At 38.5% G+C, this 25202-nt stretch overlaps 1 protein-coding gene and 1 long non-coding RNA gene across 4 annotated transcripts in view; one reads left to right on the plus strand and one right to left on the minus strand.

The window, feature by feature from the left end:
• Positions 1-21354, minus strand: part of LOC116536454 (prostaglandin F synthase 1-like) — a 28746-nt gene extending 7392 nt beyond the window's left edge. Inside the window, exons 1-6 of one of the 3 annotated variants that reach the window (XR_004262636.1) lie at positions 21096-21351; positions 14007-14149; positions 7350-7517; positions 5630-5746; positions 4898-4975; positions 3500-3622 (exon numbers count right to left, since the gene is read on the minus strand). Coding sequence is in view for 1 of the 3 variants with exons in the window: in XM_032258238.1 (XP_032114129.1) it covers positions 3500-3622; positions 4898-4975; positions 5630-5746; positions 7350-7517; positions 14007-14093 (573 nt within the window). In the remaining 2 variants the exon portion in view is untranslated. Of the gene's footprint in view, positions 1-3499; positions 3623-4897; positions 4976-5629; positions 5747-7349; positions 7518-14006; positions 14150-21095 lie in introns of those variants that run through there. The other 2 variants (XM_032258238.1, XR_004262637.1) reach the window with 2 other exon arrangements.
• Positions 1760-6609, plus strand: LOC116536459. The gene is made up of 2 exons (XR_004262646.1): positions 1760-1849; positions 6553-6609. It is a non-coding gene; the product is annotated as an uncharacterized LOC116536459 (long non-coding RNA).
• Positions 21355-25202: the final 3848 nt, after the last annotated feature.

A 25202-nucleotide genomic window follows, 5' to 3' on the forward strand; every position in this document is an offset into this window, starting at 1 on the left:
TTTCACAAAGCAGAATTTTCTAACTTTAATGAAATCCAGCTTATTCATTCTTTCTTTCATGGATCATGCCCTTGGTAATATATCTAAAAAGTCATCACCATACCCAAGGTTATTTAGTTTGTTTTATACCTTCTAGGAGTTTTATAGTTTTCTATTTTACATTTAGGTCTGTGATCCATTTTGAGTTAATTTTCATGAAGGATGTTAAGTCTGTGTCTAAATCTTTTTAAAAATTTTTGAATATGGATGTACAGTTTTTCCAGCACCATTTGTAAAGATTATTTTCTCCACTAAATTCCCTTTGCTCTTTTGTCAAGATCAGATGACTGTATCTGTGTGGGTCTATTTCTGGGCTCTCTCTGTTCTATTCCATTGATCTATTTGTCTATTCTTTCGCCAATACCATATTGTCATGATTACCATACTTTATAGTATCTCTCAAAGATGGGTAGTTTTAGTTATATGACTTTCTTCTTCAGTATTGTGTCAGCTATTCTTTGTTTCTTACTTTTCAGTGTGAACTTTAAGATGAGTTCATTGGTATTCACAAAAATAACTTACTGGTAATTTTATTGGGATTGTATAGATCTTACCCATATTTTGTTTTGTTTTGTTTTTTTTGAGACAGAGTCTTGTTCTGTTGCCCAGGCTGTAGTGCAGTGGCATAATCTTGGCTCACTGCAACCTCTGCCTCCTGGGTTCAAGAGATTCTCCTGCCTTAGCCTCCCAAGTTTCTGGGATTACAGTTACGTACCACTATACCCAGCTAATTTTTGTAGTTTTAGTAGAGACACAGTTTCACCTTGTTGGCCAGGCTGGTCTTGAATTCCTGACCTCAGGGGGTCTGCCCACCTCAGCCTCCCAAAGTGCGAGGATTACAGGCATGAGTTACCGCACCCAGCCCACTTCATTAGATTTATACTGAAATGTTTATTTGTATGAAGTTAATGTAAATGGCATAGTGTTTTTAACTCTAAACTCCACTTTTTCATTGCTGACATATAGAAAAGCAATTGATTTTTTTATGTTAACTTCATGTACTACAACCTTTTTATATTCACCAACCTTTTTATATTCACTTGTGAGTTCCAGGAGATTTTGTTGATTCTTTCAGTTGGAATTGAGTATATTTCTTTTTCCTTAGGTTAGATTCAAGTAAAACTTCAGGCATAGGCTCTAGTAAAGTATCTTCTGCTGAGGGCAGGCCCTTTTAGGAAAACATGGCTACTCTGGGCTTGTACCAAAACATTGTCTCTGGTATTCACTGCAAAAACTTGGTAGACAGTAGAGGTACAACTTACAAAAGTGTGGAGGCCTCCCTAAGACTGGGTGTCCCTGGAGTATTCTCTTTCAGACTTGTCCACATGGAGCTCCCAGCAATTCAGTAATGACAGTGTAGGTTTTCCTACTCGGCACTAGCCTCAGCTGTGGAACACTGATGGTGTCTCTATCAGCCTGTCTCTCCAGAGCTGGGGGCAGCATTTTGCCCTGTGACATCAATTCTCTATTGAGTCGAATTGCTAGTTTTCCATCTGATGAATTGTTTACATAATTTGAGGATATGAGTAATGACTTTTCAGCTTGTGATCCACCAGCCCGGAATCCAAGAGTTTGGCAAATGAACTTTTGGCTGCATGCTTTTTTTACTGTTTGTTCCCTGACTCCAGTGATTTGATAAGAGGAATGGACACAGATCCAAAGAAAAGCAAGAGACCTCATTTAAGGCTCACTTGAACTGTGTTCTCCAACCCAGCCTGCAGGAAAGGCCCTGCATTGGCTTAATCATCAGTACCCATCAACCTTCTATGGAATTGCTGCATGTGTGTTTGCTTAGTCATAACACTAAAAAGTAAGAAAGCGTAGCTCATTAGATTCAGGGCTTAAAACCCACCTGGACCCTGTAAAGCCTCACCTGAATGAATTTCTCACTATGATCAGTTTGCTGCACATAATTAACCAGTTGTACTTTTGCTCGAGATTTCAATGCCATGTAAAGTCCCTCCCAGCCAATCAGCCTTCACTTAGCCAAATTCTTTTCACTCTTTAGAGTTCAAGGTAATGTCCAGATTCTCCTCTGGGTCTTCATGAACTACTGAACTCAAAACCATTTTTTTTTTCTTTCTCTAAATTGATGATGTGCAAAGTGGAGGTAAAATTCCCAAGTGTCACAAAAGAAGCTTTTTAGAACTCCTATTTGTTTTTTTCTTCAAAAAAAAATGAAATAAATGAAGATTTACTAACAGCCAATTATAAATTGATGATCATCCTCACTTAGTCTGCATGTCAGATGTTTAAATGGAGATGCGGCCACCTGGTTGAAGTGTGAGCCTTCCCCAGCACCGATGGATTGCCAGATCTTCCTACAGTCATGTGACTTGCCTCACAATCCTTCAGGATACTGCAGGTTATGTGTTGCCCATTCAAATGGGCTTATCTTATTGACTAGACTTTAATAACATTTTTATATTTTGTATTGTGGTAAAATATCCATAACATAACTTTTACCATGTTTTCTTAAATCAACTGATTACGACAATCTCATGCTTAAATTTTACCATTTTAATGATTTTGAAGTACCTACTTTAGGGACATTCAGTGCATTCAAATTGTTATGCAACCTCACCGTTATCCACATCTCTCTCAAACTTATGAAAAAGGACTCTTTTAAAAAGCCTATTCTGAATCCAAACAGTTGCTTTTCATAAGTTTGGGAGGGATTTTGTACCACGGAGAGGCTCAGTGGTTATCTCACAACACAGCCCTTAAAGGAGTTGGCATACATAAAAATGAATCATCCATTTTCTTTTACATACAAATTGATATGAAATTATTTTCCAAATTTGCTGATCTTTTCTGTTAAAAAAAAAAAAAAGTGGTTGTCAGCTGGGAATGGTGGCTCATGCTGTAATCTCAGCACTTTGGGAGGCCAAGGCGAGTGGATCACCTGAGGTCAGGAGTTTGAGACCAGCCTGGCCAACATGGTGAAACCCTGTCTGTGCTAAATGTATAAAAAATTAGCCAAGCGTGGTGGCGACTACCTGTAATCCCAGCTACATGGGATGCTGAGGCAGGAGAATCGCTTGAACCTGGGAGGCGGACACTGCAGTGAGCTGAGATTGTGCCATTCCACTCCAGCCTAGGCAACAAGAATGAAACTCCATCTCAAAAAAAAAAAAAAAAAAAAGAGAAAAAAAGAGAAAAAATAAGAAGTTGTTGTCAGTCATTCACTAGTTCTAACTTCTAGAACCAACCACGATAGCACCTGGTAGATTATACTCTTAATATTTTTTTAAAAACCTTAGATTATTTTTTGATAAGGTGACATGGCGTCATGCACTCTTTTCAACAATTCAAAGTGTGTTCTCTTCCCTTGAAGCATCTGATGTTGAAAGGTAAAATACATGTGGAGAAGCATGTCATCAGTAGCTTTGTCAAACTGAGAATAGAGGAAGCCAAAGAGCAAAGGAAGCAGTTGGTGGGGCAGGTGGCTGGCGCTCACCTGGTTGCAGACGGGCTTGTACTTGAGCCCTGGCTTGTTGAGGATCATCTCCAGCTGCCTGCGGTTGAAGTTGGACACCCCGATGGACTTGGCCAATCCTGCCTCCTTACACTTCTCCATGGCCTGGAGAGGAAGGTGTTGTGAGGAGTAATCTATGTAGCCAGCTAGAGGCAAATAATAAATGTCTGCACACTAGAGGTGGGCGAAGATTGAGTATGAGACAGTGTGAGTCACAGCCTTGCAAAGTGCAGATGTCGATCAATAAGGCACGAATGGACTGAGTAAAAGAAAAACAAAAAGTAAATAAGTAAAATAAACGGGCACGAAGATGGAATGAAAACAATGCGAGTAGGTAGCCAGGACAGAGTTAAGGGAACTAGCATGGTCTTTAGTGAATACCTAGAAGAGTTTGATGGAGCAACGGCAAAACCAGTACCAAGTGCCAAGAGAACAGGAAGTGCAGCAGGTGTGGCCTGAGAGGCAGGTTTTCCACCTGTGGGACAGCCGGCTTCTGCTTTCTGACCTAATTCCCTGCACTGTCCACTCACTCACAATGTCCAGTCTCACATGTCCCCTTGCTGTTCTTGGACACACTAGTATCTCTCCCCTCTTAAAAACATTGCTGTGGCCCAGTGCGGTGGCTCCCTCCTGTAACCCTAGCACTTTGGGAGGCTGAGGCAGGAGGATCTCCTGAGGTCAGGGCTTTGAAACCAGCCTGGCCAATGTTGTGAAACCCAGTATCTACTAAAAATACAAAAATTAGCCAGGAATAGTGGCGCATGCCTGTAACCCCAGCTACTCAGGAGGCTGAGGCAGGAGAATCGCTTGAACCCAGGAGGCAAAGGTTGTAGTGAGCCAACAACTTGCCATTGTACTCCTGCCTGGTTGCCAGAGCAAAGCTCTATCTAAAAAGACAAAAACAAAAGAAAAGCACTACCTTGTCTCTCTTTCTGCCTGTATCACTCTTTCCCCAGATATCCAAGCAATCAATTCCTGCGTCTCCTACAAGTCTTCGCTCTAATGTCACTCTTTCAAAGACGCCTACCCTGCCACTCTGTTTATCATTGCAGGTCTGTGCCCCAAACCGACTCCAGCACACAGCTTTATTTCTCACCCCCACTTACCACAGCACCTCCCCATGCATGGACCAACACCCTGGTTCTGTTCACTGATGTTCTCTGGGTACGCAGAATAGAACTTGATACACTGTAGGCACTCAATGCATACTTGCTGGATGAATAAGTTAATGAAATGTGAAAACAGAGGCAGAGAGACATCGAGGGCTCTCCCGAGTCTGAACATTGGGCATATTAGAACAGGCCCCATTTCCTGAATTCCTTGTCTATTTTTTCTGTCTCCCCAAAGGTGCAGAGATGGGCTCACTGGAGCTGCACTCACCTCCCATGTGCTGCAGAGATCCACTGTGTCAAAAATGATCTTTCCCTGTGAGTCCACTGGGATAAACTTCTTTCCAGGCTGGAACACAGGAAAGAAGGAGAGTTTGCACAAAGCTCTGCCTGGTCTCAGCCAGCCTTAGGGCCTATAAACCTTGAGACTCATGGAGCCCTCCATCCTTATTCTTGAATAGATTTGTAAAATTATGCTAACGGCAGAGGCAGCACATGTAGGAAATATGCGTCCTAGAAATGCTTTTGAGCGTTACAAATTTAATCAATATTGTCTGTGTCAAGGCTAAGCTGAGGCACTTAGGATCCTATCCTGGGCAGACTCTAGGGTAGTGTGATACCCAGCAGGCTCCCTGGTCCTGGACCCTTGCAAAGAGCTCTCTCTTGCCAGTGACTTGTCAGCATTCAAAGCTGAGTCTTGTCCTCACTGAACTTCCTGTTCTGCAACTGAATTCCACTGTCAGCCATGTGGGTTTGAGACTCCAGGGGATAAGAACTTGAAAATATTGGCAGTACATCCACAAGACTGAGGCAAAGCTGTTCACACCACTGAACTTCTGTCACTCTGGGGCTAGTGTTGTGAACTGAGTTTAGAAGAATTTCAGAAAAAAAAATCAATAAAAAGCATGAGAGAGAATTTTAAAAGTATCATCTCATCCTCAGAAACTGTTTCTGAGTGACTAGTATTTATGTTGATCACCAAAGTAAAACAACTTATGCTAACCTGCAGAGATACCGGGTAATGAATAAGGTAAAGATTCACGTAGCTCAGCTGAAGTTCCTGCAGTGACAGTTCAAGGCCTCTTTGGACCAATTCTGGGCGGGAAAAGGTGCCCCACAGCTGCAATGGTTGAAAGAGAAGTTGTGTGAGAGTACTTCTTCAAAAGTCTTCAAGAGAGCTTAATTAAATGGCAAATAAACATCAGCAGCCAAATGCTCTTAGAGAACTGACAAGTTATTCCCAGTCAACGCTAAGCTCTTAATCATCATAGCAGATTTTCATATGGAATGAAGATGATACATGTAGAGAAAAAAGTACCAGTTTCATCAGATTCTCAAACTTTAGAATGTAAAGGAATAATCTGATTTGCTTGTACAAACATATTCCTAGATTCTACTCCTAACATAATAAATCACAATATCTGGAGAGTAGACTGGGAAATTGCCTGCCAGACTGGAACCCCAAGTGATGGTGATTCCACAGGCTCTGGTTTGACTGTATTAAATGGTTAGGTTTCCCAAAGATAGTTAGACCCATAGGGGATATCTTTTTTGGGTACTTCAGTTACCTCAATCTAAGAATCAACAATCTAGGGGAAAAAATCATCAAAATGACTAAAACTAAAGAAACCAATCTTTTGTATGAAAGGAAAATTAAAAGATGAGACTGAGAAGCCTGGTGCTGAGCTACTGCACAGCTAAAGGCAGTTACAGGTTACATGCTGGGCTGGAAGAAACGCTTTATTACAAGCTTGCATGGGCCTATGTTCTATCTCTGTGGACTTCTTCCCCTCACGTTTAAATGTTTTGTTTATTTGTTCTTTGTTTTTCTAGCAGTAGTCAGTTCAATGAACACTAGCGTTAAAATTTCTTTGGTGTTCCTTTTCCTACCTGACTTAAATACCTAAGTTTTTTTATTTGTTTCAGATATGATGTCAGTGAATATGAAGAGTATTATTAAAAGAAGAAAATGGCTCAAGAGTTTAAAAAGAAATATGTAAGTACATTTATAAACATTAACTTAATCTTCAGAGAAATAAACATTTATTGACCACAAAATATGTTGAGATGCCAGGATGAAGACTTAGAGAGGCTAAAAAACTTGTTTTGTTTTTTGGTTAAGAAATTTCACAAAGTCAAATGGAATATTCAAGAACTAAAATTTGATCCTAGTACATCTGTTTCCAAAGCCTGCACTTTCTGACTAAATCACATTACCTCATACTTCAGCTAAGACAGATTAAGTCACTTTGTCAAAACTTGACTATAGTAGAGTAGGAAGAGCCAAATCATTTCTGAGTTAAAAAATTATGATAATAATAACAGCATTTTTGAACATCTGAAAGGTACCAAATACTTTTCAGCAAGCTTTACATGTATTTTTAAAATGTAACACTCATAAAAATTCTGTGAGATAAATAATATTGTCTTAATTTTACAACTTGGGAAACTGAAGGATAGTGTTTTCGTAGTTTGTCGGAGGTTGTACATATTTATTTACTTATTTTTACACTTGCTATAGACTAGAGAAGGTCACACATTTATTAAATGTCAGAGCCTGAATTCAAATATAAAAGTCTGATTACAGAATCCACGTTCCTAACCAGACTTCTTATGGTGCAAGTCTGAGGAGATGAAGATTAAACCAATAAAGAGCAATTTGACAAGGAGCTCTACAGCCTAGAGTGACGTCCCACAGATACAGATGCGGTGGTACTTAACACCTTTGTGGTATAGAATATATCTTTTCTTTTCACAGTGCCATTGGCAATCTTCTTCCTGATGGCCTGCCCAATGGCTTCTTCATTCAGGTACAAATAAGCTGAGTCAATATGGCGGTAGCCTACATCTATTGCCACCTGGACGGCTTCTTCTACATTACTCGTGGCAACCTGGAGGAGCATAAAGAGATAAAGACCTGTTTGGCTCAGAAACAGATGATCAATTCTCTAAAGAGGTATTCAAAAGAATGTCCCCACCCCCTCCACTAAGGGCTAAAAGCTAGAGGTGGCAAAGCTAAATGTTGAATAACAATCAGTGGTAAATGTTTAACAACTAACTCTGAAGAAGTCCTGGTTTGTAGTATTTGCCAATTTCTATAGTGTAAATACTCTTCCACCATGGCTAAGTTCAAGCTTGCCAAAATGGGCAAAGATGCTCACAATATACTCTTTTGAGTCCTCATGAGCTAGACTCAGCACATCACAGCCTTTACACTTCTATCTATGTATTTATAGTATATATATGATCTATAGATTTGCACAATCTATAGATTTACATTCCTAACTTAATTTGCTCTATAAGAGATTATAAAATTGGTTTTGATCCAATAATTCAATGCTAGTAATTATCAACATAAAGATACAACTTTAGACACAATAAAATGTTGATTTACCTATTTTAACTTGGAAAAACAAAGAACATTTGAGGAAGAACAAAAATAGATACAGTTTTAAAAATTATTTTAAAGGAAAATAAGCTATTTAAAAATATTTTTAAATAATTTTTTTGATTTTTAAAATAAAATAATTATTTGAAAAGTAAAACTATTTTTTCACTCAAAAAAATCTCATAATTATTTCTTCTTTTGGCTGCTATGCTGGTTCTCAAGCAACACTTTCTCCTTCACATGCTTCTTATTTTTCTTAGGCATCCATTATTCTTCTGGCCCACCAGCCTGGACTCTTGAAGTCATCCATAATTTTTCTGTTTATATTAGAACCCTTTATACCTCACTTAGTAAGTAAAATGCCTCATGGGTATAGTTGTTTCATTTCTAACTACTGTTGAGTCAACTGAATCTGTGAAGATTTTTTTAAGTATCCCCAGGTTAAAGAGCCAAGGAATGGCAAAAGCAATACTTCATGACAGTCTTCTTTGCAGTCCTCAATGGTAAACACCATTTCTCTTGTGTTGGGAAACAATCCTACAACTTTTCTTAAATAATTATAATAGACCTAATCTACGTTTGATAGGCGTACCCGAATGCGACGAAGAGAATGAATCCAAGCTGGAAAATACTCTGCAGGATATTATCCAGGAAAACTTCCCCAACCTAGCAAGGCAGGCAAACATTCAAGTCCAGGAAATACAGAGAACACCACAAAGATATTCGTCAAGAAGAGCAACCCCAAGGCACATAATCGTCAGATTCACCAGGGTCGAAATGAAGGAGAAAATACTAAGGGCAGCCAGAGAGAAAGGTCGGGTTACCCACAAAGGGAAGCCCATCAGACTCACAGCAGATCTCTCAGCAGAAACCCTACAAGCCAGAAGAGAATGGGGGCCAATATTCAACATCCTTAAAGAAAAGAACTTTCAACCCAGAATCTCCTATCCAGCCAAACTAAGCTTCATAAGTGAAGGAAAAATAAAATCCTTTGGGAACATGCAAGTACTCAGAGATTTCGTCACCACCAGGCCAGCTCTACAAGAGCTCCTGAAAGAGGCTCTACACATATAAAGGAACAACAAGTACCAGCTCAACTAAAGGGCAAAACAGCCAGCTAGCACCAAAATGGCAGTATCAAATTCACACATAACAATATTAACCCTAAATGTAAATGGACTAAATGCCCCAATCAAAAGACACAGACTGACAAATTGGATAAAAAGCCAAAACCCATCTGTGTGCTGTATCCAGGAAACCCATCTCACATGCAAGGATACACAAAGGCTCAAAATAAAGGGATGGAGGAAGATTTACCAAGCAAATGGAGAGCAAAAAAAAGCAGGAGTTGCAATTCTCATCTCTGATAAATTAGACTTTAAAGCAACAAAGATCATAAGAGACAAAGAGGGACATTACATAATGGTAAAAGGATCAATGCAACAAGAAGAGCTAACGATCCTAAATATATACGCACCCAATACAGGAGCACCCAGATACATAAGGCAAGTTCTTAATGACTTACAAAGAGACTTAGACTCCCACACAATAATAGTGGGAGACTTTAACACCCCATTGTCAACATTAGACAGATCAACCAGACAGAAAATTAACAAGGATATCCAGGACTTGAACTCAGACCTGGACCAAGCAAACCTAATAGACATTTACAGAACTCTCCACCCAAAATCCACAGAATATACATTCTTCTCAGCACCACATCACACCTACTCTAAAATTGACCACATAATTGGGAGTAAATCACTCCTCAGCAAATGCAAAAGAATGGAAATCGTAACAAACAGTCTCTCAGACCACAGTGCAATCAAGTTAGAACTCAGAATTCAAAAACTAACTCAGAACCGCACAGCTTCATGGAAACTGAACAACTTGCTCTTGAATGTTGACTGGATAAACAATGAAATGAAGGCAGAAATAAAGATGTTCTTCGAAACCAACGAGAATGAAGACACAACATACCAAAATCTCTGGTACACATTTAAAGCAGTATCTAGAGGAAAATATATAGCAATAAGTGCCCACATGAGAAGCAAGGAGAGATCAAAAATTGACACCCTATCGTCAAAACTGAAAGAGCTAGAGGAGCAAGATCAAAAAAACTCAAAGTCTAGCAGAAGACAAGAAATAGCTAAGATCAGAGCAGAACTGAAGGAGATAGAGACACAAAAAACCCTTCAAAAAATCAATAAATCCAGGAGCTGGTTTTTTGAAAAGATCAACAAAATAGACAGACCACTAGCCAGATTAATAAAAAAGAAAAGAGAGAATAACCAAATTGATGCAATAAAAAACGATCAAGGGGATATCACCACAGATTCCACAGAAATTCAAACCATCATCAGAGATTATTACAAACAACTCTATGCACACAAACTAATAAACCTGGAAGAAATGGATAAATTCCTGGACACTTGCCTCCTGCCAAGCCTAAACCAGGAAGAAGCTGAAACCCTGAACAGACCCATAACAAGGTCTGAAGTTGAGGCAGCAATTAAGAGCTTACCACCCAAAAAAAGCCCAGGTCCAGATGGGTTCACAGCTGAATTCTACCAGACATACAAAGAGGAGCTGGTACCAGTCCTTCTGAAACTATTCCAAACAATACAAAAAGAGGGAATTCTTCCCAAATCATTTTATGACACCAACATCATCCTGATTCCAAAACCCGGCAGAGACTCAACAAGAAAAGAAAACTTCAGGCCAATATCCATGATGAACATAGATGCAAAAATCTTCAATAAAATACTGACAAGCCGATTGCAACAGCACATCAAAAAGCTTATCCACCATGATCAAGTAGGCTTCATCCCGGGGATGCAAGGCTGGTTCAACATACGCAAGTCTATAAACGTAATTCACCACATAAACAGAACCAAAGACAAAAACCACATGATTATCTCAATTGATGCAGAGAAGGCCTTTGACAAAATTCAACAGCCCTTTATGCTAAAAACACTCAGTAAGCTAGGTATCAATGGAACGTATCTCAAAATAATAAAAGCTATTTATGACAAACCAACAGCCAATATCATACTGAATGGGCAAAAACTGGAAGCATTCCCCTTGAAATGTGGCACCAGACAAGGATGCCCGCTCTCACCACTGCTATTCAATATAGTATTAGAAGTTCTAGCCAGAGCAATCAGGCAAGAAAAAGAAATAAAGGGCATTCAAATAGGAAAGGAGGAAGTCAAATTGTCTCTATTTGCAGACAACATGATTGTATATCTAGAAGACCCCATCGTCTCAGCCCCAAACCTCCTGAAACTGATAAGCAAGTTCAGCAAAGTCTCAGGATACAAAATCAATGTGCAAAAATCACATGCATTCCTATACACCAGTAACAGACTTAAAGAGAGCCAAATCAAGAACAAACTTCCATTCACAATTGCCACAAAGAGAATAAAATACCTAGGAATACAACTAACAAGGAATGTAAAGGAGCTCTTCAAGGAGAACTACAAGCCACTGCTCAACGAAATAAGAGAGGACACAAACAGATGGAGAAACATCCCATGTTCATGGTTAGGAAGAATCAATATCGTGAAAATGGCCATACTGCCCAAAGTAATTTACAGATTCAATGCTATCCCCATCAAGCTACCACTGACCTTCTTTGCAGAACTGGAAAAAACCACCTTAAACTTCATATGGAACCAAAAGAGAGCCCGCATAGCCAAGTCAATTCTAAGCAAAAAGAACAAAGCGGGGGGCATCACACTACCAGACTTCAAACTATACTACAAGGCTACAGTAATCAAAACAGCATGGTACTGGTACCAAAACAGAGATATAGACCAATGGAACAGAACAGAGGTCTCGGAGGCAACACAACATATCTACAACCATCTGATCTTTGACAAACCAGACAAAAACAAGCAATGGGGAAAGGATTCCCAGTTCAATAAATGGTGTTGGGAAAGCTGGCTAGCCATGTGCAGAAAACAGAAACTGGACCCCTTCCTGACACCTTACACTAAAATTAACTCCAGATGGATTAAAGACTTAAACATAAGACCTAACACCATAAAAACCCTAGAAGAAAATCTTGGCAAAACCATTCAGGACGTAGGTGTAGGCAAGGACTTCATGACCAAAACGCCAAACGCATTGACAACAAAAGCCAAAATAGACAAATGGGACCTAATCAAACTCCACAGCTTCTGCACAGCAAAAGAAACAATCATTAGAGTGAATCGGCAACCAACAGATTGGGAAAAAATTTTTGCAGTTTACCCATCTGACAAAGGGCTGATATCCGTAATTTACAAAGAACTAAAGCAGATTTACAAGAAAAAAACTAACAAGCCCATTCAAAAGCGGGCAAAGGATATGAACAGACACTTCTCAAAAGAAGACATACGTGAGGCCAACAAACATATGAAAAAATGCTCATCATCACTGGTCATCAGAGAAATGCAAATCAAAACTACACTGAGATACCATCTCACGCCGGTTAGAATGGCGATCATTAAAAAATCTGGAGACAACAGATGCTGGAGAGGATGTGGAGAAATAGGAACACTTTTGCACTGTTGGTGGGAGTGTAAATTAGTGCAACCATTGTGGAAGACAGTGTGGCGATTCCTCAAGGACCTAGAAATAGAAATTCCATTTGACCCAGCAATCCCATTACTGGGTATATATCCAAAGGATTACAAATTGTTCTACTATAAGGACACGTGTACACGAATGTTCATTGCAGCACTGTTTACAATAGCAAAGACCTGGAACCAACCCAAATGCCCATCGACGATAGACTGGATAGGGAAAATGTGGCACATATACACCATGGAATATTATGCAGCCATCAGAAACGATGAGTTTGGGTCCTTTGTAGGGACATGGATGAACCTGGAAACCATCATTCTCAGCCAACTGACAGAAGAGCAGAAGATCAAACACCGCATGTTCTCACTCATAGGCGGGTGTTGAACAATGAGAACACATGGACACAGGGAGGGGAGCACTACATACTGGGGTCAGTTGGGGGGAAATAGGGGAGGGAGGGTGGGGGGTGGGAAGCTGGGGAGAGAGCAAGGGGAGAAATGCCAGATGTAGGTGATGGGGAGGAAGACAGCAAATCACACTGCCACGTGTGTTCCTATGCAACAATTTTGCATGTTCTTCACATGTACCCCAAAATGTAAAATGCAATAAAATAAATAAATGGGGAAAAAAAAATTATAATGTTTTTCACCAACAGCCACTGAGGTGTGCCCTTGCAAGTTTGCAGTGCTTGATCCACAAACATGCACAGAGCCAAGGAGAAGGGAATTTTTCAAGTACCATGTGAGTCTTCATGGCATCATCTTACCAACTTGGCCTCTCAGAGACTGTGGCCACCTAGACCACACAGCTGCCTCTAAGCCTGTCTCTCTTTTCCCAAGTTCCTATGCCCTAGAACTTTCTCTCAATATTCTTATTAGTGGTGAACAGGGGGACTTGGGTATTAAAAATTACAACACAATTTTCTCACAAACAAGTTTGCTGTGAAGTTTCTGGCACATGGTAATCATGTCAATAGGATTATTGTTTCTTCTACTATGAAATGGCTACAACTGGACAGAAGCCAGAGTAACAGCAACAGACTTACTCACCCCTGTATTCCGAACAATTGCATGCATACTTCCATCTCTCTTGATGGAGTGCCACTCCAAGCATAGTTTTGGACAAGCAGCATCTGAATCAGTTGGAAGCTTATTATAAATGTAAATTTTAGAGCCTCATTCAAGATCTACTCAATCAGAACCTTCAGGGATAAGGCCTCTAAATCTATATTTTTAACAAGATCCTCGAGTGTTTACATATCTACTAAAACATGAAAAGCCCTGACTTAATGTACAAAGTAACCTAACTTGGTGATAAGTGTGTTACAAATGAGAAAAGCAAGGGCCACCTGAATTTCACATAGTGACTGATTCTGATCAGGAGCCACCTACTACTCCATTGCCAATACCATTATGGTTACCTTCCTAGGGGCAGAGGTGCCAAACCCCAGCATAGGCATGAAGTGTCCATCATTCAGGTGTACAGAAAGCAGTCTGGTAAAACTCATCTTCTTTTACTTTTCTTGTGAAGCAGAGGTTTTTTTTCCCCTTTATTAAGGGAAATCTGTAGAGAAGAGAAAATACAATGACTATTTTTATAACAACTTTAATGAGAGATAATTTACATACCATAAAACCACCTCTTTAAAGTATACAAGTTAGTGACCTTGTTAAGTATAGAGTTGTGACCACTCCACAATTTTAAAACATTTTCATTATCTTCAAAGGCATCCCATACTCATGAGAAATAATTCCCCATTTCTTCAACCCTCCACCTTCTGCCAACTACTCATCCACTTTCTGTCTCTATGGATTTGCCTATTCTGATATTTGACATTAATGAATTTATACAATATGCGGCCTTTTGTGACTGCCTTTTTTACTAAGCATAATGTTTTCAAGGTTCCATTATGTTGTAGAATGGATCAGTATTTCATTACTCTTTATGGCTAAGTAATGTTCCATTGTATGAATATACCACATGTTGTTTATCCAGTTGATTAACATTTGTGTTTTCCACTCTTTTTATTATGAGGCATAATGCTGCTATAAACATTCACGTACATGCTACTGTGTGGACATATATTTTATTCACCTTGTGTATATATCTAGGAGTGAAATTGCTAAGTCATATGACAAACCAATATTTAACCTTTTGAGGAAATGCCAAATGTTTTTTTCAAAATGGGGGCATTATTGACACTACTAACAGCATTTTATAAGAGTTACAATTTCTCCATATCTTCTCTGATTTATTTTCTCTTTTTAATTATAGCCATCTTTGAGAGTGTATCTCATAGTTTTGATTTATATTTCCCTGAGTGATTATATAGAGCATCTTCTCACATACTTATCACCATTTTATATCTTTTTAGGATAAAATGTCTGTTTATATCCTTTTCTGATATTTTCATTGGGGTATTTATCTTTTTATTAACAAGTTATATTTGTTTTGTATATACTCTGGGTACAAGTCTTTTAATATGTATATAAGATATGGAAATATTTTCTCTCATTATATGAACGGTCATTTCACATTTTGTGGGTGTCTTTAGAAGCATAAAGATTTACAATTTTGATAAAATCCAGTTTCTTTTTTTTTGCCACTTTTGCTTCTGGTAGCATAACTAAAATTGCTGAATCCTAGATCATCAAGATTTATGTCTATGTTTTCTTCTACGAATTTTATAGCTCTAGATTTCATATTTAAGTCTATAATCATTTGAGTTAATTTTTTACATATAGTGTGAGGTCGTGATCCAACTTCCTTTTTTTGCCTGTGGTTATCTGGTTGTCCCAGAATCATTTGCTGAAAAGACGGTTTTTCCCCATTGAATGGTCTTGGCACCCTTGTCAAAATCAATTGATATGTTGATTTATTTCTGAACTACCAGTTGATCTATAAAATTGATCTATGAATTTATAAAGTACATATTAGTATTTAAATCACTTTACTTGTTAAAAGACTATTCAGATTATCTATTTTTCCAGTGTTAGTATTTTATGTTTTTCTAGGAATTTGTCATTTAATCTATGTTTAAAAGGAATTGCAATGTCTCCTCTTTTTTGATTTTAAAAATTTGTATTTTCTCTATGTTTTGCTTGATCAGTCTAACTGAAGGCTTATCATATCAGACAAATCCCTAAGTAACCTTGAATTGGCAGTAATACAAATAGCAAGTTTTATCCCAACGCCAGTAGCTTAATAACAGCAGATACAAAACAGGCAGGAAAGGAAATAAGAGAAATATTTGTAGAAGACTCTCATTAACTCTATAGTTGCAGGTTAACAATTTAAGCTCTAAAGTTTTCTTTTCAATTTGCCCATCAGTTTTAAAATGTGCACAGGAATAAGCCATAATATATAAGAAGCTGGATTTCTAGCAGAGCTGGCAAGCCTTTGAACTTCTGCAGGAATTCCTATGCTTTTTCCCTTTCCTGCTCTAATGAGTCCTCAGTAGCCAGCCTTTTTGCAGAAACAGCACGTTTGGTCTCCTTATCGTACTTTGACTATATTAGCTACTTGCAATATGTGCTCAGGCCTTGCCTATGTTTTCTGAGCATCCTGGTACTCATGTGATGGTTCACAAAGCTCAAGCAGTAGGGCAACTCCACCCCACACACGTTTCTGGTTACCCCAGTATTCCCCTGCAGATGCCCTTCTCTTGTGCATCATTTGGTATCTAGGATCCTGTTCACGACTCCACTTGTGATGAGGAAAACTTGAAATTGTGTAGAAAAGCCTTCTCCCAAACTGGAAGGGAGCTGAGAGGCCAAAGAATGACTGCAACAAGTCCAGCCTGGTGAGTAGATGAGTTTAGTAGGACTTTACATGGGGCACTCCTGGACAGCGGCAGAACAGCTCCAGAGATCTGTGCCTCCTCCTGTCTCTAAGCTGCTTTTAAGCTAATTTTCTGGCTCTTTGCCTGCTGTGTGCCTGTGATGGGGCTGTTTCTCTTGGTAGGTTCTCAGATCCTTTCAGGGATGTTTGGGTTCTCAGGGACACCTGCTCCTCAGGTAGGCACCATGGCCTTGGTTTACCACCTGGCCTTCAAGGTTTAAGCAGCAGACATTCACCCTTAAGTAACCTGGTGGGAGACCCATCACTGTACACCCAGGTGATTTCAGTGTGTGGCTAAGACAGCTGCAGTCCAAAGTCGCTTTTATTCTCCAATAATTCTCTGTTTAAAACACATGTACACACACACACACACACACACACACACACACACACACACACACGCACTTGGTTTCCTGGAAAAACTGGGCCAACTGTGTTGGCTGTCTGGAGAGGATATTCTAATATTGTACATTCTGGATTTTCTGATCAGTTCTTTTGTGGTGTTAGCTGGTTTCTCTATCACTTTCTGTAAACAAATATTGGATTTAAAGACTTGATTTGATTACACTTTTTATAATTTTGTGGGTACATAGTAGGTATATATATTTATGGAGTACATGAGATGCTTTGATACAGGCATGCAATGTGTAATAATCACATCATGGAGAATGGGGTATCTACTCCCTCAAGCATTTATCGTTTGTGTTACAAACAATCCAATTAGACTCTTTTCATTATTTAAAAATGTACAATTAAGTTATTATTGACTATAGTCACCTTGCTGTGCTATCAAATATTTAGTTCTTATTTATTTATTCTATTGTTTTGTACCCATTAACCATCTCCACTTTCCTTCCCCATCTCCCCAGCTACACTTTGCATCCTTTGGTAACCATCCTTCCACTCTCTGTGTCCATGAGTTCAATTGTTTGTTTAGAATTTTTGATTCCAAAAATAAGTGAGAACATGTGATGTTTGCCTTTATGTCCTTGGCTTACTTCACTTAACATAATGATCTCTGGTTCCAACTATGAAAGGATCTCACTCTTTTTTATGGTTGAATAATACTCCATTGTGTATATGTAGTATATTTTCTTTATCAATTCATGTGTTGATAGACACTTAGGTTGCCTCCAAATCTTAGCTACTGTGAACGGTACTGCAACAACATGGGAGTGCAGATATTTCTTCTGTATACAGATTTCCTTTCTTTTGGGCATATACCCAGCATTGGGATTGATGAATCTTATGATAGCTCTATTTTTAGTTTTTTGATGTGCCTCCAAACTGTTCTCCATAATGGTTATACTAATTTATTTTCACCAACAGTGTATTACCTTTTTCTCCACATCCTCTGCAGCTTTTTCTGTTTCTTGTCTTTTGATATAAGCCATTTTAACTAGGGTGAGACAATATCTCACTGTAGTTTTGTGTTTGATTTTCATTTCTCTGATGATCAGTGATGCTGAGCACCTTTTCATATATCCGTTTGGCATTGGTATGTCTTATTTTAAGAAATGTCTATTCAAATCTTTTGCCCATTTTTTAAAAATTGGAATTTTTTTTTCCTATAGAGTTGTTTGCGCTCCTGATATATTCTGGTTATTAATACCTTGTCAGATGGATAGTTTGCAAATATTGTCTCCCATTCTGTGGGGGTTATCTCTTCACAGTGGCAGTTAATTATTTCCTTTGCTGTGCAGAGCATTTTAACTTATGATTGCATTTGTCCATTTTTGCTTTGGTTGCCTGTGCTTACAGGGTATTAGTCAAGAAATTTTTGCCCAGACCAATGTCCTGAAGATTTCCCCAATGTTTCCTTATAGTAGCTTCATAGTTTGAGATCTTAGCTTTAAGCCTTTAACCCATTATGATTTGATTTTTGCATACGTCAAGAGATAGGGGTATAGTTTCATTCTTCTGCATATAGATATTCAGTTTTCTCAGCACCATTTATGGAAGAGATTGTCTTTTCCCCAGTGTATATTCTTATTACCTTTGTTGGAAATGAGTGCACTGTAGGTGTGTGGATTTGTTTCTGGGTTTTCTGTTCTGTTCCACTGATCTATGTATCTGTTTTAATGACAATACCATGCTGTTTTGGTTACTAAGCTCTGTAGTGAAATTTGAGATCAGGTAATGTGATTCCTCCAGTTTTGTATTTTTTGCTTAGGATTGGGCTATTCTGATTATTTTAGGTTGATGACAACTCAACTGTGTTTGTATAAACAAAAAAACTGGCAAAAGAAAACTAATAAAAACTTTATGCTTTATGTCTGTACCCCAGTTTTTAAATTTTTTGTTCTTTCTATTTATATCATATTGTACTGTGTATGTCTTGAAAAGTTGTTATTCTTTTAATTTGTTCATCATTTAGTTTATCTACTTAGGATTAGAGTAGTTTACACATCACAGTTACAGTATTATAATATTTGTTTTCCTGTGTACTTCTGGTTACCAGTGAGTTCTGCACATTCAGATGATTTCTTATTTCTCATTAATGTCCTTTTCTTTCTGATTGAAGTGCTCTCTTTAGCATTTCTTGTAGGACAGGCCTGACATTATTGATAAAGTCCCTCAGCTTCTGCTTATCTGGGAAAGTCTTTACTTCTCCTTCAGGTTTGAAGGATATTTTCACTAGATATACTATTCCAGGGTAAAAGCTTTTTTCTTCAGCACTTTAAATATGTCATGCTGCTCTTGCCCGGCCTGTAAGGTTTCTATTAAAAAGCCTGCTGACAGATGTATCAGAGCTCTATTGTATGTTTTCTTTTTTAAAATCTCTCTCTTGCTGCTTTTAGGATCCTTTCTTTGTCTTTGATCTTTGAAAGTTTGATTATTAAATGTCCTGAGATGGTATTATTTGGGTTAAATCTGCTTAATGTTCTACAGCCTTCTTGTATTTAAATATTGATATATTTCTCTGAGTTTGGGAAGTTCTCTGCCATCCCTTTGAATAAACTTTCTACCTCTACTTCTTTCTCTACCTCATCCTTAAGCCCAGTAACTCAGATTTACCTTTTTTGAGGCTCTTCTAGATTCTGTAGGCATGCTCTATTGTTTTCTTTTTTTCCTCTGTTTATTTTTAAATCGCTTGTCTTCAAGCTCATTAATTCTGCTTGTTCAATTCTATTATTAAAAACTATGATGCATTCTTCTATATATCAATTGCATTTGTCAGCTCCAGAATTTTTTTTTTTTTTTTTTTTTTTGAGTCTGAGTCTCACACTCTTACCCAGGGTTAGAGTGCAATGGCGTGATCTTGGCTCACTGCACCTCTGCCTCCCAGGTTTATGAGATTCTCCTGCCTCAGCCTCCTGAGTAGCTGGGATTACAGGCACCCACCACCACGATGGGTAATTTTTTGTATTTTTAGTAGAGGCAGGGTTTCACTGTGTTGGCCATTCTGGTGTTAAACTCCTGACCTTGTGATCTGCCTGACTCAGCCTCCCAAAGTGTTGGGATTCAGGCATGAGCCACAGAGCCTGGCCAAGAATTTCTGCTTCATTCTTTTTAATTATTTCAATCTGTCTCTCTCTCTCTCTCTCTGAGACAGAGTCTTGCTCTGTTGCCCAAGCTGGAGTGCAGTGGCGTAATCCCGGATCACTGCAACCTCTGCCTCCCGAGTTTATGCGATTCTCCTGCCTCAGCCTCCCAAGTAGCTGAGATTATAGGCACCCACCACCATGCCTGGCTAATTTTTTTTGGTATTTTTTTAGAGGTGGGGTTTTACTCTGTTGGCCAGGCTGGTTTTGAACTCCTGACCTTGTGATCTGCCTGTCTCGGCCTTCCAAAGTGCTGGGATTACAGGCATGAGCCTATAGAATTGGCTAACTATAGTAAAATTGTCTTGAATGTTGCAAATACAGTGTCAAAAGACAACAACTGGTTAAAAATTGGATATTATTATACACCTAGAAAATTGAAGAGATCCTAGTAAAAAAAAACACTCAAAAGAATAAACTAGAAACTGTATTGACTGTATACAAAACAAGTGCACAAAACTTGATTCAAAGCATCTAGAAGTGGAATGAAAAAAATGTTACATTCACTCAGGTAACAACTTCAAAATACTTAGGAATAAAGTTGACAAGAATAATAGAGTTTTCATAGAATAAAACTATGCAATATCATTGAAGGCATATAATAAGGTCTGAACAAATAAAATGTAAAATTTTGGATCAGAAGACAATCTATTAAAATGTAAATCTCCTAAAATAATATATATATCTCCAAGATATTCTATCTCAAATTCCAACTGACTTGCTTTTAATTGGATACAATATTCTTTAAGTGTGTATAAAAATTAATGCAAGACAGAAAATTTATGAAAAGGTAGAATAGTGAGGGAAACTTGCTTTAATAGACCTCACGTCATATTACAAAGCCAATATATTCTAAACAATAACAATCACATTGGCGTAAGGTTACACAGAAATATCAGTTAAACAGAATAGGAAATTCAGAATTAGTTATTATTTATATAAAAATTTAAGAAATGATTCAAAAGATAGTGCATATAAGTTACTGTATAAGTTACTTAATAAATAAGGCTTGAAAATACATTATTGACCTTAAAAATAGAATTGGATACCTTGTGACATCATATATATCCAAAAAATTCCAGATATATAAATGATACAAAGCATAAAAAGGAGAAATAACTTACATGCAATGTCCAATGTGCACTCTTGATTGAAAGAAGACCTTGTTTAATAAGCCAAAAAAAAAAAAAAATCTTGCAAGAGGGAGATATCTGGATATGTAAAAAATTAATCTTTTACCACGGAAAATGTCCTCTTAACAGTTAATAAGTGAACAGTAGATTTGGAAAACTTTTATAAACCAGGTCAACAGAGTTTGATATTAATAACCTGAGAGAGCTATTAAAAATTGCCAAGAAGAAGACACATAATTTATAAAAGATTAATTGAGCTATGCGAGAGCTGCCCGGGGGGGGCAAACCAAGACAGGGCGGGGTATGTCCCTACCTGGAATGTGCAGCTGGCTCAGAGGGTCAGGGGACTCCACCCCCTTGGTGCTCTGATTTGGATCCTGTGCTTACCTCATCCCTCCTGTAACCAATGGTCCACGAGAGCCCTGCCAGACTGAGGGGCGCCGTGGGTTGTCAATGCAAATCTGAGCTGTGGCTCTCGCCAGGCATGGCAAATTGTTGCACTGACCTGGGCTGAAGTTTGGACTAACACAAGTGGGATGGACCGTCCCACAGAAAGAGGCAGAGTTGAAAGCAGGGAAACAGGCCATAAGGCTGGCAGGCTCCCAGAACTCAAACTCGCTAGAGAGCTTGGTAGCAAATACACCAGTTTGACCCCAACCAGACAGATCAAGCTCAGGGACAAAGAGATGCTAGTGGAAAGGGGGGGCCAATCTCACCTGCAAACAAACTTCAGGAAAGGACCACCCACCCAGCAACCTGACTGAATCCGAGAGAGCCCAGCATCACCATCTACAGGCCAAAAAAAGATACAGCTCCAACAGAGACTCCTCCCAAAATCACCAGCGTCAAATATCAAAGGGAGATAAATCCACCAAGATGAGAAAAAACCGGCGCAAAAAGGATGAAACCCTCAAAGACCAGAACACCTCTTCCCCTCCCAGGGATCACAACTCCTCACCATAAAGGGAACAAAAAAAGACAGAGAATGAATTTGATGAATTGACAGAAGCAGGCTTCAGAAGGTGGGTAATAACCAACTTCTCTGAGTTAAAAGATCAGATTTTAACCCAATGCAAAGAAACTAAGAACCTTGAAAAAAGGTTAGATGAAATGATAACTAGAATAACCAGCATAGAGAAGATCATAAATGACTTGATGGAGCTGAAAAACACAGCTGGAGAACTCTGTGAGGCATACACAAGTTTCAACAGCTGAATCGATCAGGCAGAAGAAAGGATATCAGAGATAGAAGATCAAATCAATGAAATAAAATGAAACGGCAAGATTAGAGAAAAAAGAGTGAAAAAAAATGAACAAAGCCTCCAAGAGCTATGGGGTTATGTGAAAAGACCTAATCTACGCTTAATCAGTGTACCTGAATGTGACAGGGAGAACGAATGCAAGTTGGAAAACACTCTTCAAGATATTATTTAAGAGAACTTCCCCAACCTAACAAGGCAGGTCAACATTCAAATCCAGGAAATACTGAGAACACCACAAAGATATTCCTCAAGAAGAGCAACTCCAAGGCACATATAATTGTCAGATTCACCAGGGTTGAAATGAAGGAAAAAATCCTAAGGGCAGCCAGAGAGAAAGGTAGAGTCAGCTGCAAAGGAAAGACCATCAGACTCACAGCTGATCTCTCAGCAGAAACCCTACAAGCCAGAAGGGAGTGGGGGCCAATATTCAACATCTTTAAATAAAAGAACTTTCAACCCAGAACTTCATAACTGGCCAAACTAAGCTTCATAAGTGAAGGGGAAATAAAATCCTTTATAGAGAAGCAATTGCTGAGAGAGTTCTTCGCTACCAGACCTGCCTTACAAGAGCTACTGAAGGAAGTACTAAACAGAGAAAGGAACAACCAGTACCAGCCACTGCAAAAACATACCAAATGGTAAAGAACAATGATGCAATGAAGAAACTGCATCAAATAATGGGCAAAACAACCGGCCAGTAACAAAATGGCAGGACCAAATTCAAACATAACAATATTAACGTTGAATGTAAATGGCCTAAATGCCCCAATCAAAAGACACAGACTGGCAAACTGGATAAAAAGTCAAGACCCATTGGTGTGCTGTATTCAGGAGACCCAACTCACATGCAAAGACTCACATAGACTCAAAATAAAGGGATGGAGGAAGATTTACCAAGCAAATAGAGAGAAGAAGAAAAAAAAAAAAAAAAAGCAGGGGTAGCAATCCTAGTCTCTGATAAAATGTACTTTAAACCAACAAAGATCCAAAGAGACGAAGAAGGGCATTACATAATGGTAAAAGGATCAATGCAACAAGAAGAGCTAACTATCCTAAATATTTATGCATCCAATGCAGGAGCACCCAGATACATAAAGCAAGTTCTTAATGACCTACAAAGAGACTTAGACTCCCACACAATAATAGTTGGAGACTTTAACACTCCACTGACAATATTGGACAGATCAATGAGACTGGATATCCAGGACTTGATTGCAGATTAGGACCAAGCAGACCTAATAGACATTTACAGGACACTCCACCCCAAATCCACAGAATACACTTTCTTCTTAGCACCACATTGCACTTACTCTAAAATTGACCATGTAATTGGAAGTAAATCACTCCTCAGCAAATGCAAAAGAATGGAAATCATAATAAACAGTCTGTCAGACCACAGGGCAATTAAATTAGAACTCAGGATTAAGAAAACCACTCAAAACTGCACAATCACATGGAAACTGAACAACTTGCTCCTGAAGAATGGATAAACAATGAAATGAAGGCAGAAATAAAAATGTTCTTTGAAACCAACAAGAATGAAGACACAACGTACCAGATCCAATGGGACGCATTTAAAGGGAAATGTGTCTAGAGGGAAATTTATAGCAATAAATGCACACATGAGAAGCAAGGAAAGATCTAAAATTGATACCCCATCATCAAAATTGAAAGAGCTAGAGAACCAAGATAAAAAAAAAAAAAAAAAAAAACTCAAAAGCTAGCAGAAGAGAAGAAATAACTAAGATCAGAGCAGAACTGAAGGAGATAGAGACACAAAAAGCCCTTCAGAAAATCAATAAATCCAGGAGCTGTTTTTTTGAAAAGACCAACAAAATAGACTGACCACTAGCTAGACTAATAAAAAATAAAAGAGAGAAGAATCGAATAGATGCAACAAAAAACTATAAAGGGGAGATTGCCACTGATTCCTCGGAAATACAAACTACCATCCAAGATTACTACAAACAATTCTATGCACATAAACCAGTAAACTTGGAAGAAATTGATAAATTCCTGAACACTTGCACACTCCCAAGACTAAGCCAAGAAGAAGTTGAAACCCTGAATAGACCAATAACAAGGTCTGAAATCAAGGCAGCAATTTAATAGCCTACCAACCAAAAAAAGTCCAAGTCCAGACAGGTTGACACCCGAATTCTACCAGACATACAAAGAGGAGCTGGTACCATTCCTGTTGAAACTATTCCAAACAATACAAAAAGAGGGAATCCTCCCTGACTCTTTCTAAGACCAACATCGTCCTGATACCAAAAACTGGCAGAGGTACAACTAAAAAAGAAAACTATAGGCTAATATCCATGATGAACATTGATGTAAAAATCTTCAATAAAATACAGACAAACCAAATCCAACAGCACATCAAAAAGCTTATCCACCACAATCAAGTAGGCTTCATCCCAGGGATGCAAGTCTGGTTCAACATACACAAATCTATAAGTATAATCAACCACATAAACATAACCAAGGACAAAAACCACATGATTATCTCAATAGATGCACAGAACGTCTTAGACAAAATTCAACAGCACTTTATCCTAAAAACTCTCAACAAACTAGGCATCAGTGGAACGTATCTCAAAATAATAAAAGCTATTTACAACAAACCCACAGCCCACATCATACTGAATGGCCAAAAGCTAGAAGCATTCCCTTTAAAAACTGGCACTAGGCAAGGATGCCCTCTCTCACCACTCCTATTCAACATAGTATTGGAAGTTCTAGCCAGAGCAATTAGGCAAGAAAAAGAAATAAAGTACATTCAATTAGGAAAAGAAGAAGTCAAATTGTCCCTATTTGCAGATGACATGATCGT

The sequence above is a fragment of the Sapajus apella genome, unplaced genomic scaffold (assembly GCF_009761245.1).
Source record: "Sapajus apella isolate SASKATOON/1434 unplaced genomic scaffold, GSC_monkey_1.0 scaffold100, whole genome shotgun sequence".
Taxonomy (NCBI): domain Eukaryota; kingdom Metazoa; phylum Chordata; class Mammalia; order Primates; family Cebidae; genus Sapajus; species Sapajus apella.